At 50.9% G+C, this 18,579-nt stretch overlaps 3 protein-coding genes across 3 annotated transcripts; 1 reads left to right on the forward strand and 2 right to left on the reverse strand.

Annotated features, from left to right (window-relative positions):
* Window positions 1-8,689: 8,689 nt before the first annotated feature.
* Window positions 8,690-11,053, forward strand: STEHIDRAFT_167211 (FAD/NAD-P-binding domain-containing protein). The gene is made up of 9 exons (XM_007302441.1): window positions 8,690-8,723; window positions 8,788-8,963; window positions 9,026-9,122; window positions 9,178-9,220; window positions 9,286-9,332; window positions 9,393-9,759; window positions 9,849-10,157; window positions 10,238-10,504; window positions 10,585-11,053. Exons 1-9 carry the CDS (start codon window positions 8,700-8,702, stop codon window positions 10,980-10,982), a joined length of 1,728 nt encoding a protein of 575 aa, XP_007302503.1. The 5' UTR covers window positions 8,690-8,699; the 3' UTR covers window positions 10,983-11,053.
* A 324-nt stretch (window positions 11,054-11,377) lies between these two features.
* Window positions 11,378-11,906, reverse strand: STEHIDRAFT_109627 (uncharacterized protein; the record flags this gene model as incomplete). Its single annotated transcript, XM_007302442.1, has 2 exons — window positions 11,378-11,758; window positions 11,838-11,906. 2 exons carry the CDS (start codon window positions 11,904-11,906, stop codon window positions 11,378-11,380), a joined length of 450 nt encoding a protein of 149 aa, XP_007302504.1.
* Window positions 11,907-13,161: 1,255 nt separating this feature from the next.
* On the reverse strand, window positions 13,162-16,730 carry STEHIDRAFT_120053 (MFS general substrate transporter). The gene is made up of 5 exons (XM_007302443.1): window positions 16,210-16,730; window positions 15,859-16,154; window positions 15,641-15,800; window positions 14,826-15,570; window positions 13,162-14,572 (listed from the first exon to the last, which is right to left on the reverse strand). The coding sequence occupies exons 1-5, from the start codon at window positions 16,384-16,386 to the stop codon at window positions 14,169-14,171; spliced, it is 1,782 nt and encodes a 593-aa protein (XP_007302505.1). The 5' UTR covers window positions 16,387-16,730; the 3' UTR covers window positions 13,162-14,168.
* Window positions 16,731-18,579: the final 1,849 nt, after the last annotated feature.

Consider the following 18,579-nt stretch of genomic DNA (forward strand, 5'->3'; position numbering starts at 1 on the left):
GATTATCCAAATTCTCAAAACTGGCAAAGATGAACTTTTGGATTTGGCCACCCCGCCAAATAATAATATTTAATTCATTTGTTTATTATTTTCCGAAAACCAAGGGGGGTGCCAGGAATTTTCTTTCAATAAATGGGGATTTCGACTTTCGCCGACGAAATTGGCCGCTGTACAAAAGTGGTGATGACTAAGCCGTTTGCACCATAGGCGGCGGAGAGGGGATGGAGGAGGGGTTGGTTAGGGTTTGTGTGGGGTGGGAGGATGAGGGTGAGGGTGAGGGTGGAGCGGAGGAGGATGGGATGGAGCTGGTTAGGGAGTTTGAGAAGGCGTTGAGGGTCGTTGAGGAGATGGAGATGGAGGTGGTGCTGGGCGGGCAGAAGGTGAATGGCGACGCGAAGGTGAATGGCGAGGTGAAGGTGAATGGACACGCTAAGGTGAACGGTAAGGTGCATTCGAATGGACATGCGACTCCGTATGTTGTTTGATATGATCAATGATCTTCCTTGTTCGTCGTGAATGTTGTATTTCTTGGCGAGCTGTTGTTTCGCGTACGTTTTGGAAGGGTAAACGGCTCGGAGCATTGAGGAGGTGCGCTCCCTACCCTCGGTCTCATTCAGGATACATGCCGTCACTAGCACATACGATTCACCGGTCAAGTAATTATACCATAGTTTGCTCACTCCATGGAACCGTTGAGCTCACTGGATCCGACAATTTTGTCTCCGTCCGACGCGGCGCAAGTGGCTTTCAGGTATCGGTGGCGCGAAAACAGCTTATGTCAGGAGCTTTCGATCCTAACACACACAAACAACAGCGACGCGTGCCCATTACTCAATAACCTTGCCTCCCACCTCCGCACACCGTCCATGGGCCCACAACCTTCGAAGAGCGTCTTCATCGATTTACGTATCTCTTCATGGAGCACGTTGGAACAATCAGAATCTCTCGACTGTGCACAGGTCGACTTGAACCTCCGAGTCGAACGCTCGGAACTCGAACTGTCCGACCACTGTTTGGCGCACTGTTTCTTGTGCTGGTGCTGTCTCATAAACTCACAAGACTGTGCTGGAGTAGTTTCTCGAGATAAGCTGTGGCTCAAACCTGACGTACTGGTACTCGTCGACACGGTCGTGTTGGAGAGTCACATAGTGTATTGCTTCAATCCTTGCCTCTGCAGTTTGGACGCCCGAACGTCGTGTTCTCCCATCTACCGTCATCCGACTGGTAACCCCTGTGACGCTACTCGGAACGCTTCTCGGTTGACCACATACTCCAGGCCTACACCGCTATACTGTCTGGATGTCAGACGCAAGGCCGTCATATATGGGCCTCATGACCCAGAATGCTTTGCCTCAGCGTTCTACGGTAAGTCGTCATTGCATGATCGACTCTCTATTTTCATTCCCACTTATCACTCATGGGGTCTTTTAGACTCTCTCACTTTCCATTTGTAACGTCTGTTTGACCCTGTCGTTGTCGCCAGTAGGAGCCACAAGGACAGTCGGACCACAGTCAAGTAAGACGGTGTTAGGCTTTTGCTTACTTTCGACGCCTATATCGGATTTCTCTCTCTTCCATTCTCTTCCAGAACCTTCTCCATCGACAAGGCCGGTGCGATCATTGAATGCAGGGGTGTACGTGTACATGAAATTAATGCTCGTGGATAGGGCCAGGCGGCGACTTCGTCGCCACAGAAACTAGCAGAGCTCTCGAGCCAGACCCGCGTCACACGTCGCTATTCTTGGAGTTTATGTGGCTCGTACATCTCTCGCCATATACATACTGTGGGGGACTTTCCCCACGTCCACACCAAATTCTCTCTACCACAACCTTTCTCCCGAGATCCCACAATATGCTTTGCACCATAGCCTCTATTATTCTATTCTTTCTCATCGTGGTCAAAGGCCTCACATTGATTCCGTCGTAGGTCTTCTCAGCCTCATTTTTACTTACGGTTTCCCTGACTGCAATGTTTTTCGACCTAGTTGGAACCACGGCCGCCACAACTCGAAGTTACCGTCCCAGAACATACTGCAAGATGCCATCCACACCCTCGCATCCAGCACCCTCCATGATCGTATCTCCGTGCCCGCCAACAAATCTATCGAAGCTCTCTTTCAAGTGCGAAACCCATTCGTATCATGCTCGTCCGCATTTAAGCAACACTGGCGTCAAACCCTCCTCCTCCATTTTCTGCACACAAATGCGGGCGACTGGACCGACATCGCTGCAGCTGCTTTATCCGCATTTCGTCCCCTCATTGACACTCTCCAGCGCGAAGGTAGCCAGGCGACCTATACAAGAATCGCGGTGCAGGATGTCAGTAGGGACGTCACTTTAGCGGCGGTACTACGGGCACTCTTCGGTCTCGATAACGTTCCTTCAGCGACACTCACCTACGTCGGGAAAGAAGTACAGGACCTATTCCTCGCGAAGAAGGCTTTCGATGCGTCATGTCGACCCGTCGAGGATATTCCTCTTTTACTACGAAAGCGTACGGATGCTCTCATCGCCACACTCCGGACACTCCTCACGTCTTCCAGCATGGATTCAGGATCTCCCTCCCCGCCTCATTCATCCTTAGTTGAGGCTCTTCTATGCACCTCGTTCGACGACGTTCACGAGGGACAGGCATTTAATCCTTTGAGTCTCATCATTCCCGCCTTCGAATCATCATGGCGTGTTGCATTCTACACGCTCCTCGCCACACTCCAACCCTCTACAACAACATCGTCGCCAACCTCAGATCATCAACAATACGTTCTCGCGCTACGAAATCACCGTCCACATGATAAACCTTCCTCACTCGTCCAGGCCATCATTTCCGAGACACTCAGACTATACCCTCCGGTTCGCCGTCTCCGCCGCCGCCGCACTTCGAGCTCTGATCCCGACTCTTACGCGGTCATCGACATCGAGCGTATACATCGGGATGAGCAATACTGGGGATCAGACGCTCTCGACTTTCGGCCTTCGAGATTCCTAGCGGATGATGGGACGTTCAAGGTCCCTGTACTGGTCGGGGGCGGAAGCCGAAGCGGAGGGAATGATCAGAGTGAGGCGGGAGAAGCTTGGATGCCTTTTGCAGCGGGGAGCGTGAGGTGTCCTTCTGCGAAGGGGTATGCCGTCAGGATGGTGGCGACGGTGGTGGGCGAGGTGATGAGGGGTATATTTGCTGGTGATGACAGTGGTGAGCAGAAGATGGTGTGGCGATGGTGGTGGGAAGGACTGGAAGACGAACGTCCTATCGTGGACGAAACCTACGGTGATCATAAGGCGGAGGATGTGAGTTCGAATACGCGAGTATTGAAGGCTGGAAGGGATGAGTATGGAGGAGTTGCTCTTTGTGTGACTCGTATATGATCTAGCGATTCTGGTGGACGGGCATGAGGTAGGTCGACGATCTATCATCACTACTCGCAAAGTTCAATGCAGTGCTTACCGACATTTCTAGCGATAGGTTCATCATGAAAGTGTCCTTTTTCTCGAAGTCTTTCAGTCTTCTAGGTCGCAGTCAACTATATTGGACTGGATACTGCACCTGTGGACTCACTTTATTTTGGACCACACATTTACGATCTGGTTAAGAATGACTACGATTATACCGCCCCTTCGATTTTGGCCCAAGGGCTTCAGAATACTGTTATAATGTGTTCGAGGTGATGAAAATTGAATCAACACGAAGAGACGACCTGAAGCGCCACGCTGCGGAGCGCTCGAGCGTCTGATGTCTCATGCAGCACAGGAAAAATGGTAACCGGGCAGTTTTTCCAGACAACGACCTTGACGTGGAGGATAGTTCTCATTACAGGCATTCGGATGTTATGGTTGTCGGTGATGTTATTAATAGGTCGTGATGAGATACCTGTATAGGAAAAAGCACCAGCAGGCCATATTCAACGCACACTTCGACGGTAGGCCTGGAGGCTGTGGCTTGGAGTGACTTGAAGCAGGGTTCACGAACGACGCAAGTCAGATGTTGACGAAGACAATACCCACCCTCATTCATTCGATGCTGAAGTGTCCAAGCTGGGTGAACGACGCATACGGTACGTCCCCGTTTCATACAGATTCAACAGCGTCTGTATGGCAACGTGACTGACAATTTATGCCCACCATGAGCTTCGGTTCGTTTCAACCATCACTTCTGAAAGAATCGAAGGCGCATAATTAAAGACCTGGAGGCTATTGTCCAACGTCATGTCTCCACTTCTGTATTCACAGAGCGTCTAACGCCTCCCGAGTCGAACGCATAAATACTGACGTCTGCTAGCATTTGCAGAACATCAAACAAGTTTTCAATTAATCCCTCTTCTACAACATCCACTATATCCACAGTTTCACAATGAAGTTCTCTTCTTTGCTCGCCACTATCGCCGGTGCTACCACCATGCTTCTCCTCACCCCCGGGGCCACTGCTCAGAAAGTGGCCTCGAACCCGAGTGAGTCTTCATCAACATCATCGACACATTCCAGAATTAGTTCTAGAATATTTATACTAAGAGTACTAGTGCTTATTTCCGTCTCCATAATTTTAGGCGACGCTTGCAACAGCAAGTGGCACTGCAGCGTCGGAAACTATTGTGCTTGGTACACCGACGGTAACAGCGCTGGCGGCGTTACTGAAGGCAGTAAGTAGAATATTTGTGCTATATCTCGGGTGTCCCATAAAGCCTTCAAATCCAACGTTTTGCTGACGACCTGGGCGTAGCTTGCCAATTCGCTCCCAGCGGTGGAAACTTGATTTGCGTCGCCGGTGGCACCCCCAACGGCAAGTGCTCTGGCTGAAACATACGACAAGCCACTCGGCTGGAATCGGAACCGCTTACCGACTGAACTGTGCGTACTTTTACTGGGCATCACATATAGTTCTTATGGCATTGCTAACGTCCGTCATTGCTTTTGGTCTGTAGGATTCGGGAGTTTGGCGCCCGGTTGACGGTGGTCCTCATTGCCTGTTTGATTCCTAACTATACTTCCATGCGTATGGGTTCCGATGTCTGGAATACATATTGCACCCTGTTGTTTGACCTGTTTTATTAGCTGCGAGCACCGTGTGATCATGAAGGTAATACCCCTCATCTTCTGACTCTTCGGAGTGACCGGTGAAATATCGCCAGGAAATGTGGGAGATGCTGATACTGGGATGATCTCGCAGATAACCCTGCGCCAAAACCGAGAACATTTCATTGGGGTGACATCTGTATTTTACTCCCTACCGCCCTCGTCTCTCCTGTAACAACATGAACCCAGTGCGTGCTAATGTAACGCATTGATGATATGCCTGAGGCAGTCCCATCGGAGTCCGTATTCCGGTCAAGATCTATGACGCCTGCCACTTAATTTGATTCATCCGGATCTTTTATATCTTTTCTGTGTAATTTGGACAACAATGGCCTAGTAAAGGGTGCGTTTCGAGCATGTCGTACAGAACGCACCGAAAGAATGGATGGTCAGAGAGAGTTCACTCGAGATATCAAAGAAAAATATTCTGCGTCCAGGATATAACCACAACAAGACCTAAACTATTATACTGTTTCTTCCTGAACGTACAATGCCATATAGGGAAGCTTATTTGTAGAACGAACTACTCAAGTATATCCGTCGTGGCGGTGGCGTGGTAAAGAGGTACGTCGGAGTTTGTCGACCCAGCAACCTGTTTTCCCGCGCTACTCAAGCGCTACTATTTAGTCACTCCTGTTTCCAAACTTTTTCACCTTCTGCCCGCCTTCAGTCGAAGAGGCGACGTCGCTCATTTGTTTTTAAATCCTCGGTGTGCATGATCCCCAATCGTGTGTAATGTGCGTCGTCGACTGAGAATCCGTTAACGGAGGGCCAGGCTGTACCTTGGTCGGTCACGGCACGAGCTATCCCGTTTACAGAGTTTGGGCGGTATGTAATACAAATGTAGTAGCCGCATGGTCACACAAAGCTAGTGAAATCACATCTACGAAGATTCTTGATGTAAAAGCTCACACAGGAGACTACCTCTAGCCAACCTCTAGCAATCAAACTTCGCAAGCCTACCTCTGTCTTTCGTCTTCTGAAGCAGGTAAACGTTTCTTTCACGCTGCTCCTCAATAAACCTGGTTGGAACTATTCACATTGTTTGCAAAACTGCCCCGAACGCTAGCAACGACGATAGTGGTCAATTTCCGACGTTAGAATCCCCCAGCGCCATCTTTCATTAGCCTCGCTACATTCGCTCCTTTTCCATGAGCAACAGCTCTTACACTGAGGATATCACTCACAACTTGTGTATGGTCATTCCACCTGCTGCTACAAGCTCGGACTGCAACCTCGACTACTTCACCTATCAACTTGACGCAATACTGAATACCTAGGTTGGCTAGATTTTTGTAGCCCCTATGTTCGTGGCCGGCACCAGTCGCCATATCGTACCATTCTGATGATGAGAGGAAGGAGCCGCCCGACGGGAAGAATGTAGTCCAAAATGAATTCCACTTTGAGAGATACGATCTTGAAGCCAACCTTAGTAACATGACCGAGGTCCGTCCAGGGGATTTGGAATTTTCCTCCATTGATGCGCCTTCTGCACCTGGTCAGCTCAATCCAGGTCGGCTAGGCTGACGTAGGACTGTACACTAGGCTCAATAATCACCATCTACTGCACCATCCCAGCTCAGCGTCGACAATTGCGACCTATATCTTTGACTCTGCCCCCAGCACTCCACAGAGAATATATTCGCCGACGTCTCTACCGTCGCCAGGTTCCTCAGACTCAGACAGTCCCTACAAGGGCGTTAAAATAGTCATACTTGCCGAACCTGACCCTTACCATACAACCCGCACCGCAACGACTGACCTCGTTTGACCGCATCAGTTGCGCCCTTACCATCCCCGAGGCCTTTTAGCGCTGGTGGCTCTGTCCCGAATATCGCGGGCTCCGCGGATTTGTCGGTACACAAAATGCTGGAGCTATGGCGGGTGGCGTACTAGGTCAGATTTTTGGACCCGCCTTACATAGTATGTCTTCTGTTCCTGCAATGCAGTAGAAAACAAATAGGCACGCAGTAACCAACTTGGACATAGTTGATTAGTCTAATTTTCTTTAGACCCAAACGAAAGTGATACTGATAGAATGTACCTTTCTAGAGTGTTGTATTTTTTCCGATGTGTCGCACATAGCCACAATTCCGTTTGCCCGGGCAGGAGGAGACGAGAGGACACCGACGATGCCCCTTCATTGCGGCACCGTAACTTTGTGATGGGACCTGTTTCGTGGGGAGGCAGTAGACGTGATGATATTTCTTTCGTGAAGACCTTCGTATGCTGACAGTGTCATAAATATATACACGACATAGCCCGGAACAGACGAGAGTGCCATATCACCACTCTCACCTCACGCCACGAGGTGACGATAAGATTAGATAAAAGTAAAGAAGAATCATGATCCGTGTCTCCCCGAACCGCTCTCCCCTTAACGTCGACCACGGAGAACCGACACACGCACTGGCAGACACTCTTGCTCTCGCTTGGACTTATGGCTTGATCTCCACCTGAAGCCCGTGCGGATAGCGCTCAAGCATGTCATAACTTGGAGACAGGGTCGACCGTGACTGACGCTTGCAGGCCCCATCGAGGTCACCACTGCTACACGTGTTATCAGTACTTCTTCTCAGATACAAGTGGTGGCTTCCTCCTCTCCGAGCACTTGTCTCCATGCCCTTCCAATGTGATACACCGAGACATCCTAAATACACTAGAATGTATTAGGATTTATGAGGGAATGTCTTGCCTAACTGCGTCATACTTCATAGCTTTAGCCCCTATCGGGCTTTGCACAACTGCGAATAGGACCTAAATGCCCTGTACTGAACGAGCTATTTCCCGATAATCACGGTGTTTATTTGGGCCCGACCTCCTAGAGACGTGCCACAGGGTTTGTTTTCTGTTTGGGTGACATCTGCAAGCGATAACTAACTGAGCGCTTCTTAGCCCGGCATCTCTCATACAGACCGTCTTCCCAGCACATAACTGTCCGAAAACACAAGCAACCTCCATAATACGAACAGGGGCCTCATTAGGTGGCAGCTTCTTGGAATCACTCGCGCATTAGATCGTTCAACTAGCTTACCTATCTCGCGACCGCTCTTACCAGCCCTTCCCAACTCGCGCATTAGCAGAACTTTGTAGACTGGTATTGATCTCCAAAATATCGTGGCGTGATCCAACGGAACTTTCTCCTTGTCATCAGTGCCACATCTCCTCAACACTTCCTTTCGAGGAGCCATTTCAATCTTCAGGCCGCTAACCAGAGAGCCACTATGATGTGGGCGCTGTTTGACTTGCTCCTTGTTTGTCTCCGAGTCTCCGTGTCTCTGTGCCTTGTCCTCCCTGTCGATGTCGGATACAGCGGCTCGTTACAGTTTATGTCAGAGCACAGCTCTGGATTAGACCCTAGCGCCACCAACGATAGGGCATGGCGAGACTCCAGCGCATTGGTCCTTGTTGACTATTACTCGACATGGTAGCTATTGGATCGACGGGTGGTAAAAGCGCTGGCTTTTACCCATGCTGTCCCGGTCTTGTGGCTAACACCCAGATTGACTCCAAAATTCCAGATGACACCCTCCCTCTCTCCTATAAAAGACTTCAAAAACAATGAATATCAGACATCCCTTCCTTCTCACATCCATACCAGCTGCGCATTCACCCAAGGCGACCACGACTACACAATGGCTATTGGTCCTGTCTCCATTGTCGGTCATCATCCTTACTGCACCATAGACCTACGCTGACCGTGTATTTGCTCCGTTTTTATAGCCCCAGGAAACTCAGATCCTCGTTATCGGCGGCGGACCTTCTGGATCGTACGCCGCCACTCTCCTTGCTAGAGGTAGTGATTTTATCGCTCAGATCCGTTTGATTGCTCATCTCCATCTTCTTTTCAATGAAGAGGGTTTCAAAGTCACACTCTTGGAACGTGATGTGTTTCCGAGGTCAGTACCACAGATCTATCTTCTTTCCATGCGCAAGGGCATGACCAACGTCGTCCACGCAGGTACCACATCGGGGAGAGTATGTTACCGTCAGTTTCCCAATTTTTGAAGCTCATCGAGGCGGATGGGATCGTCTCCGCTCATGGGTTCACTCCGAAGGTTTGTTTTAGTTGAGCCAAACCTCAGCCCCGATATTAAATACTTCTGTTTTCAGCCTGGAGCCGCCGTCAAGTTGAATCAGGCCAGCCGCGAAGGATGTAAGCATGACCATCACATTGTTCTTGCCGCGGTGCACCACCACTGACGATGTACTGTATACTAGACACCGACTTTAACGCCTTGGACTCGACTACAAAGGCGTGGAACGTTGTACGTCTATGTTGGATCCCTGCCCTTCTTCCTTCCGTAAATAACCGCAAACCTTCTCAGATTCGATCAGAGTTCGATGACATCCTCTTCAAGAACGCCGCCACCAACGGAGCCTCCGTCCACGACGGCACGAAAGTCACCGCCATACACTTCATCCCGTCTGATTCCACCACCTACGCTACGGAGCCGGGTCGTCCCATTGCCGCTGACTATGTCTCCAAATCCGGAGTCTCTGGGACGGTCAAGTTCGACTATCTAGTTGACGCTTCGGGTCGAGCCGGGGTTATGTCGACGAAGTACTTGAAGGAGAACCGAAGGATCAATCAAAGCTTGAAGAATGTGGCCGTTTGGGGCTATTGGAAAGGCGGGGCGAAGTATGCGCCGGGGACGAAGAGGGAGAATGCACCGTGGTTCGAGTCACTGACTGGTCTGTCTTACTCTTTCACCTTGCATCCCGGTTCCCTCAAGAGCTCTCGGATGACTTTCTCAACGTCTATTATTTGCCTTCTTCTGTAGATCAATCCGGCTGGAGTTGGTACATCCCCCTTCACAACGGAACTGTTTCTGTCGGTTTCGTCATGTCTGAGGAATCCAGCATCGCCAAGAAAAAGGCCCTCCGTGCTTCGAACCCCGAGTCTAATAAACTATTGAGAGATCACTTCGTCGAGCAACTTCATCACGCACCGGGTCTCCAAAAGTTATTGAAGGATGCGAAATTGGTCGATGTCGAAGCCGACGATGGAGGCGTGAAGTCTGCCAGTGACTATAGTTACTCGGCCAAGGTGTACGGCGGAGATCATTTCAGGCTCGTTGGGGATGCTGGAGGTGTGCAGTGTTTCCCAACGTCCATATTTCTGCCTTCGTCATCTGACCGTACACTGATCATCACCCATTCGACGTTCCAGCTTTTATCGACCCCTTCTTCTCCTCTGGCGTTCACCTCGCGTTCACCTCGGCGCTCTCCGCTGCCTGCACCATCGCTGCCTCCATACGTTCTCAGGCGCCCGAGCATCTCTCCCTCCAGTTCCACAACGAGAAGTTCGGAACTGCGTACACGAGGTTCCTATTCGTCGTCCTAAGCGCCTACAAGCAGGTCAGGGCGCAGCAGGAGGCAGTGTTGCAGGATGTCGACGAGGGAGACTTCGACAGGGCGTTTGACTTGATCCGGCCTGGTGCGTACTTTCCCCTTTGGATACGTTTTGAGGGGTTGATGGCCGAGAGAAGATGCTGACCTTGCCGTTCCAAACAACAGTGATCCAAGGGGCTGGAGCCGTACCGATGGAGGCCGACTCGCTCACCGAGACCGAGGTCCAGAAGACCATCGACTTCTGCGCCAAAGTCTTCGGAGGCGGCATGCATCAGCCCAATGGCGTCGCTCCGCCTCCCGCACCCATCTCCGACGAGCCTGAGCTTCTCGCCACGGACGAATCTCAACTTCAGACGGACGCGAACGACGAGGAGAAAATGCTCGCGTTGAAGGACGTCACCGCGAGGAAGAAACTGCACGCGGGGATGTACGATATTGCGGGGCAGTTTGGGATCAGTGACGCGGATGGGGCTAAGGGCAGTGGAAGTGGAGCCGGGGAGGTATTCGTTGGGTTGAGGACTTGCTGCGAGAGGGGGAAGTTGGGACTCTTGAGGGCTACGTAAGCGGTTCGATATGTGCCGAGAAACTATCTCTTCGTTCATTTCCTATGACTTACACTGTATGACTATTGTACAATATATGGCCAAATCTATCTGTCTTGACATTTCAACACTTCTGGCCGTGAGCCGGACAACAGGCCAATGACGAGGATGATGACACAAAGGTGGCGAGGAATAACTCGATGTATGATCACACAGTACCAGGTCGATACCCAGGACTAGGAAAATGTTCATTGATAAGAATGCAATACTGCAGAAGAGGTCGCACAGGGAAGATCAAGGTCAAGTACGATTAAAATTCCTACCAGCCGAAGATCGTAGTCAGTAAGTATGTAAGTATATCAGACTGATAACTAAGACTTGGATGAAGAGAGAGTAGAGTAGGCTCTGACATACCTTCAAAGGAGAAACTCGACCGGAAAATTGTTCCAATACCCATGCCTCACATTCGTCAACTCCACATTATCAAAGCTTTGTGCCAACGTCGCCTGAATAATCGGACCCTCCGTATGTCCCGGCCCAGTGAGCACCAAGCTCAACTCCCCATTCCCGACATTCCCTTCGATGATATATTCCGTCTCCGTGAGCTGAGACGTACTGTTGTACGTGAGCTGGATGCTCGTGCTGGTGAACCCGGGGGTGGTGGGGGTGAGCGTGGAGGCGTAGTAGTAGATCTGGCGTTGGCCGGATTCGTCGACGAGCTCGAAGACGGCGGCGAAGGCATTTCCTTCGATGTTGGAGGAGATGGAGCCGACGGTGGTGGTGGTGCTCTGAGTGGCCTAACAAGCGGTTAAGAACGCCAGATCAGTCGATATAAGTGTGAGAAATGTAAGAGGGGCATGGCAGGGAAGGACTTACGACTCCGCTGAGGCCCTTGAGGAGAGTCAACGCAGAGAAGAGGATGCTGGTGCCGAAGCGAAGTTGCATTGTTGTGCTTTGGTGCTGGCGAGGGACCGTGAGGACTCCGAGGATGCTTTAGAGACTTCTTTTATAGCTTGTTATTGAACCCTCCAAGCAGCGGTAGTTGCTGAATTTGTCGGTAAAATATCTACCTCCGGTATACTGACCCCACGTTCGTGACGAATGACCTGAATATCGACCGTCTAAATCCCAAGCTGTCTGATCGTTTAGATCAGCGTTAAAATAGAAATTGTCGGCGTTTGCTCACTCTACTCGAAGAAAGTTTTTCGTCTGCGTCCAGTTGACACATGAATGATGAATGTGGCCGGACGAGATCACGACCTATCACACAAAACAAGTCAAGACACGAGAATGGAAGACCCAAATAATACACAGATTCCGAATCAACTGACCTAGGGAGCCGTTCAGCCGTATGCAAAGTGAATGAGCTTGACTTGGAAGACCTATTTTCCTCGTTATGGAAGTAGCCAAAATAACACGAGGTGCATGTTGGTGTGGGTAGGCGGCGCAGGCAGGTGCCAGGTAAGCCACACATATTTCAATTAGAACCAGTGGGCAGAGTAGGAGTGAACATAGGCGGTGAAAGCGTTTCTGTGGACTGGAATTCACTGTGTCAGCGCCCCGAAGATAGGCTACATTTACTTAGGAGTACACACGCACATAGATGGCGTACCTTTCGATATCCATTCTCGACCGCTCCTCTCTCGCTCCCCACTGCCCGACATCGGTAGAAACGAGATGCAAATGATCCCGTCAAAGCGAGAAAACCGTGTCTACCATCATAGCCACTGAGCCTCGAAGTACTGAAATTCAGAGGCCAAGAAGCAATCAACACCCCCGAGACCAAGACACTTCGCCGTTCTTTCCCCGCTTCAAGAATGATAAGTCAGGATTCGAAGCACCGAACCTGATTTTAGACGTTAGAAGAATAGACACAAACTAGAGTCGTCCGTGACTGAACAATGCTCTGTTGCACGAGTCACGCGGCTGTAGGAGCACGGAGGCTGCATGTCGCCCTGAGACTGGGCGATGAAGGGAAGGGTGAGGACAGAAACAAACGTAGCGCGATCCGTCAACATGAGCAGGGAACATCGAGGAGCTCAAACCTCGTGCACGTTCGTAAATTCAAAATCATAGATACAGACCTTGGCGAAATAGTTAATGAAAGGTCACCACACGCTATACATAAAAACTTTGTTCAGTTCGTTCTGGAGCTGTCTAAGCTAGGACTAGAGCATAGACAGAGCTGGAGTCCTGGTCTGTATCCCGAAGAATACGAGAGCCCGAAGAACATGAGAGGCACAAAATGATGTATCACCATGACCACGAGGATTGAAAGCGAGACCATTCGATCGTAGGTGGCGAGCAGCAACGAGGACGACTGGCGATGATGAGTGACGGTCGTGAGTAAGACTCCCAGGGTGACCTCGAAGTCGCTGAATCGATGTTCCATGACCGACGACTCAATCCGTAGTCGAACAATCCTCGACGGTCTTACATCCATTTTCATGCCACCCTGCATTTCGTGCTTCCGATCTCCATCGCTTTCGGACGAGGGGAAAGGCAACGACGACGACGACGGCCCACCTTTCACTATCCACCCGCCAACACCGCGCTCCCTAAGGTGTTCATGTGCCAGGTGGGAAACAACAGGAGTGAGAGACAAAGATGTTGTCGGACTGCTCCTCGCTATTCTGTGTTCGAACGAGATCATATTGGATCTGCTCAAGACAAAGATGGAGCTCCGTTGTCGTACCGTGACAGAAGACCCTCAAGAATACGAGAAATAGTCCGAAGTGTTACGAGGCTCAGAATCCCTGTGTCTCGCTAATTACCGTAACGAGCGAAAACAGCGAGGGTGGATAGCTTGCAACGACGAGTATGAGCGTAGAGTCCGGCACGGAAGGGGGTTGCAAGGTCGATACGAATCTGCGGCATAGCGCAAATGAAGTTCCTCCGAAGACTCAGTCTCAGAAACACGAAATTCCCAGATCTGAAGTCCCAGCTCTTCGCCTGTCGAACAAAACCTTGATCGAGACAACCCGCTCATTCGCCTTCACCCTCCGGTCACCTTCCTGCTTGTCCTCCTCCAGCAACAACATACCAATCGTTCGATACTCCCTCCCGGTCCGCACCTCACTACAACACCACGCAGCACGACCCCCTATCATCGCCTCTCCTCCACTCCCCTCCCTTCCACCCACGTGGCGTTCCCATCGCCTCCACCAGCCCTGACTCACCACTATCGGAGTTCCAAAAACTGAAATCTCAGTCCGTAGTCGAACGATCCTTGAGCACCACGGCTCTCTCATCGCTGTTCCTCCTTTCAAGTTCACCAACGTCGACTTCCTCCTCCTCATCTCCTCCCCACGACAACGGCCTAGACGAGGACGGCCCATCCTTCGGTATCCATCCCGCCAACCACGCACTCCCCATCGCCACACCGCCCAACACGACCCACACCACCATCCCTCCCACCAATGCACCTCCATCTCCACTGTCGTCACCGCCACGTTGCTTAGATTGCGCCATGCTAAAGGCGAAGAGCGACGAAGCCACAACGGGAGCGATAGCCCGAGATATAGATTGTAGCATTTGAGCGAGGGCGTTTATGGTTGCGAGGAGTGCGGGGGAGGGGGAAGCGTGTGTGGATAGGAGGAGTTGCATCGCACCTGTCAGGGGGAGACATAATCATTTTTAACGGTGATCAGGAATCAAGAAGACGATAGGGAGACATTAGACGATGAAAAATCGAGTGGGTGCGAGATAGAGACACAAAGAGGGCAGGGGCGGAGAAGGACAAAGTTAAACATGACAAAGGGGGAAAGACGATGTAAGGAAAAGGTAAAGTATCGTAAAGGGATATGAGAATGGTAGGAATTGAAAGATACGGAAGAGAATGGGAGAAGCGACAAGAGGACGCACCATAACAAGTCAACCCCGCACTCCCACATAAATACTGCACCACCAAAACCGCCCAAACCCTCCACCCCAGCCCATCCCCACCATCCCTACTCCGACCACCACCACTTATCAAACCCAATCTCCCCCTCTCCCCCAACGCCGCATAACACCCCCAAACACCCACCATCACCCTCATACCCCAGACATACGCCGTTCTCGGGCCTATTCCCGATGAAGAACGATCCATGAGGTGAGGAAAGAGGAACCAGATGGAGAGGACGTTGAGGAGCTCGAAGGAGGCGAGGGTTAGGCCGATTGCTGAGGGTTGTAGGCCGAGGCCACCGCTGGAGGACGATGTGCTTGCGTTGAGGGCGGCGGCGGCGGCGGTGGTGAGAGCGACTGCGGAAGGCGTGGAAGCGAATAATGGGAAGAGGACCTGATGGGATTGGTCGAGAAACGCAAGGAGGGTGTATGAAGAGAGAACAACAACGAGTGTTCCGTTTTTGAAGATTCTGCGGAGGGGATGTTGTTGATCGTATCGTTCGTGAGTTTCGGGAAGGGGTAGTGTGGCGGTGGCGTGAGCACAGGAAGAATAATTCGAGGAAGAGGAAAGCGTGGATGTGGCATCGTAGTATACGGAAGAGTTGGGTCGGGATATAGCGAGGAGAGCGGTGCGTTCGCTTTGGTGCTCAACCTGAGGTGTTGTTACTTCGATATCGACGGGCTTTGCGAGGGCATCACCGTTGTATGATTTGAGAGGCGAGGTCTGGACGGATATAAACGAACATCATCATAGGACTCTTCGCATGAAACGACGATTCGGAACACGGGCGTACTTCTCGTAGCACTACAACGTTGACGATAAAAACGAGGAAGGTGATGAAGGCCGCAGTGGCACACGGCAGGAAATAGGGGTTCTGAACGAAAAAGTTCGATTTCGCGAATGAACGAGTGAAATGCTGTGCTGGTCTTGAAAGCGTGCCGCCTAGGAAGGGTCTACACCAACCCTTCATGAGCATATTTAGAATATAGAACAATAAACGCGTATACGCACCCTACGGCAGCACCAACTGTCCATGTGAGCGGAATCGCCCTGAACGCCCTCGCCCTATTTCCATCGTCCGTAATCTCATTCAACACCGTCTTCGCGATCCCCAAGGATCCGTTGAAACATCCCTGGAAGAATCGACTGATGACCAGGAGGTAGAAGGAGGGCGCAGAGCCGAAGGAGAGTATTGAGATTGAGAGGCCGAGGAGGCCGAGGAGGAGGATGGGACGACGGGCATAGCGGTCGGAGAGACGGGCGCAGAAGACGACAGAGAGGGATTCCCCGATGTAGAATACAGATTCCTGGATTTGGAACGTTGAGAGGAGAGAAAGAGTGGGAAGAGAGAAAGGGACGTACGATGATGCCGGCGTAGTAGCCCGTTTTTGTGTCGTCATCTCCAGTGATTCCTGACTCGCGGATGAAGGCGTTGACGAAGGGGTCGATGACCGTCGCGCAGAGCGGTTCTGTCCACATTATGAGCACAATCAGCCAGAACTCGCGAGGGAGTGAAGACCGCGTCGGTGCGTTCACCATTTTTTGTCTGGCGGAGAGGAGGAGGACGACGGCGAGGGGTGGCTGAACAACGTCGGTTCTTGAGAGAGCATGTCGAAGCCGTAGACAGCGCTGTTATCCTCCAATCGAGCGAGAGCATTCACGGATGCGAAGAGCTTTCAACGCCGTCTAAGTCGACACGACAAATTGCAAGATAAGCAAGAGTGACAAGATGCATGATGTGGAATCGACAAACGCCAGTCCTTCAGAGAACAGAGCGACTCGAAATCCTGTTGACCTTGGAAAGGTTTGTTTCGTCATGCAAATAAATATGTGGGGCAGAATGGTGAAGATATCCATGAGACAAATGAGAAGCTGGCAATGACTTGAGCATACTTTGCAGACGACACGGTGATGCAGGTTGAGCCCAAACTTCATTCTGGTCGTCATTCCCGATATGGATGGCTTCCCAGCGTGTCGCAGACGTTGGGTGGCGTCCATAGTGGGCGCCACTTCCACCCTCTCCTTTAACCACGACCACGACGTCAATTTTTGATCTTGCTTGCCTACATACATGCTATCAGAGAGACCACACTGTAACTCCTCTGCTCACTGTCCTCACCATCTCAACACGCACTGGCCAGCTTCGGTGTAGCTTCTTGTCAGCCTATTGCTTTGGCAGACTCCCGTCGCGACGACTCGCGAGGAAATTGTCAAGAAGCCCGAGCTGTCGACACGGGATGATACTTCATGGCTCCAGTCTTCTTATTGTTTGTCGCGACCAGATACTTATGCTCTATTTGATGAGTTGGCTTTCTCGTGGTCCATGTATGCATATCCTCATTCTAAACTAGTGAACGGAACGACTGCGCGCCCCAACCCACAGTTCTCTTGCTTGTACTCGGGGCACTTTGGATGTTCCACCTTTCTCGCGGGTGCTCGTAACCGTTCATTTTGTGCTCTTCAGACGTTGTTGTTTGAAGCGCTGAGTTGGATCCCGAAGTCGGGAAAGGGAGGAGATATGTTCCCGGCATCACATCATCGCCTTCAGACCGCCTCGGTGTGTGTTCTCTTCAAGTAGTGCTAATAATGCCACCACATTTGACCTGACCATATATAATGCATCGTTATATCAGTGCGTTTATTCTACTTTTTCTGACTAAACTTGCCTAACTCCAACGATGTCGAGTGCCGAATACCTAAGGCCAAGCAAATCACTCCACCACGCTATCTATATCCCCAGGCCTCCGTCACCATGAAGATGTCGAGACAGGAATAGGGCCGCTACAAATGGTGCAGTTCATTTTGGGGTCATTACCGTGGATTTTTGTTCACCTGAGTCACTGCCGCAATTTTCCTCCTTGATCGCCAGCAAACTCTGCGCGCAATAAAACAACTGGACACTCATTGTTGATTGCATATGCTCCTTCCAGTCCTTGCGTGTCGACTCAAATAAGACGATACCTATTTTAAGTAAGTCACTTCAGTTTCCACCATCGAAAACTTGACAGGCGTACTCACCATCACATCAGATCATGTTTCATTACACTCTACGGTGAAAGGCACTCGTCTCGACGCAATCTCACCATCATCGCTATTGTAGCTATGCATGCATGTTGAGGGCGTAGACTCTACCTCGCGTTTTGAATGACGTACGGACGAGCATTATTTTGATGGGTTGTCCTGATGAATCCTTAGCTGCATGAGGTCGCCGTAGACAATTTCACTGAGGATAGCCATGCCATCCAGGTGTAGTGTACCGTTCCGCACCCTTCAATCTTCACGATCAAAAGGAGGCGCCGACCGTACTGCATTATAGACGGAATATGCTCCGGTTCTGCGAATGATGCGGCGGATGGCCCAAATATCACCTGGACTGTGCGGCAGAACGCCTGTCTTGAGGTATGTTTTCCTTTCTATCCATAGTCCTTTGTGGTCTCACATCTTTTTGTACTGCAGCCGTCGAATCTGATAGAAGAAAACATACAGGGCTGTCCCTTCCCTAAGGTATGCTACTGATATAATGCCTATATGCGGATCGATCCTCTCGCAGCCTTCGTGGCGTGTGAAGGGGCGTACCATTAAGATATGGGCATCTGTTTCTGCTTGCGTTCGAGTACCCGCCTTGATGATTCGGGATTGGATATCATGGTGATATGAATGATTTATTGGTGTTTCAACCCAGCCATCTCGCTGTTTGTGTCATCAGTGAAGTCGTCGGGTGCTCTCCTCGCT

The sequence above is a fragment of the Stereum hirsutum genome, assembly GCF_000264905.1.
Source record: "Stereum hirsutum FP-91666 SS1 unplaced genomic scaffold STEHIscaffold_5, whole genome shotgun sequence".
Classification (NCBI taxonomy): Eukaryota; Fungi; Basidiomycota; class Agaricomycetes; order Russulales; family Stereaceae; genus Stereum; species Stereum hirsutum.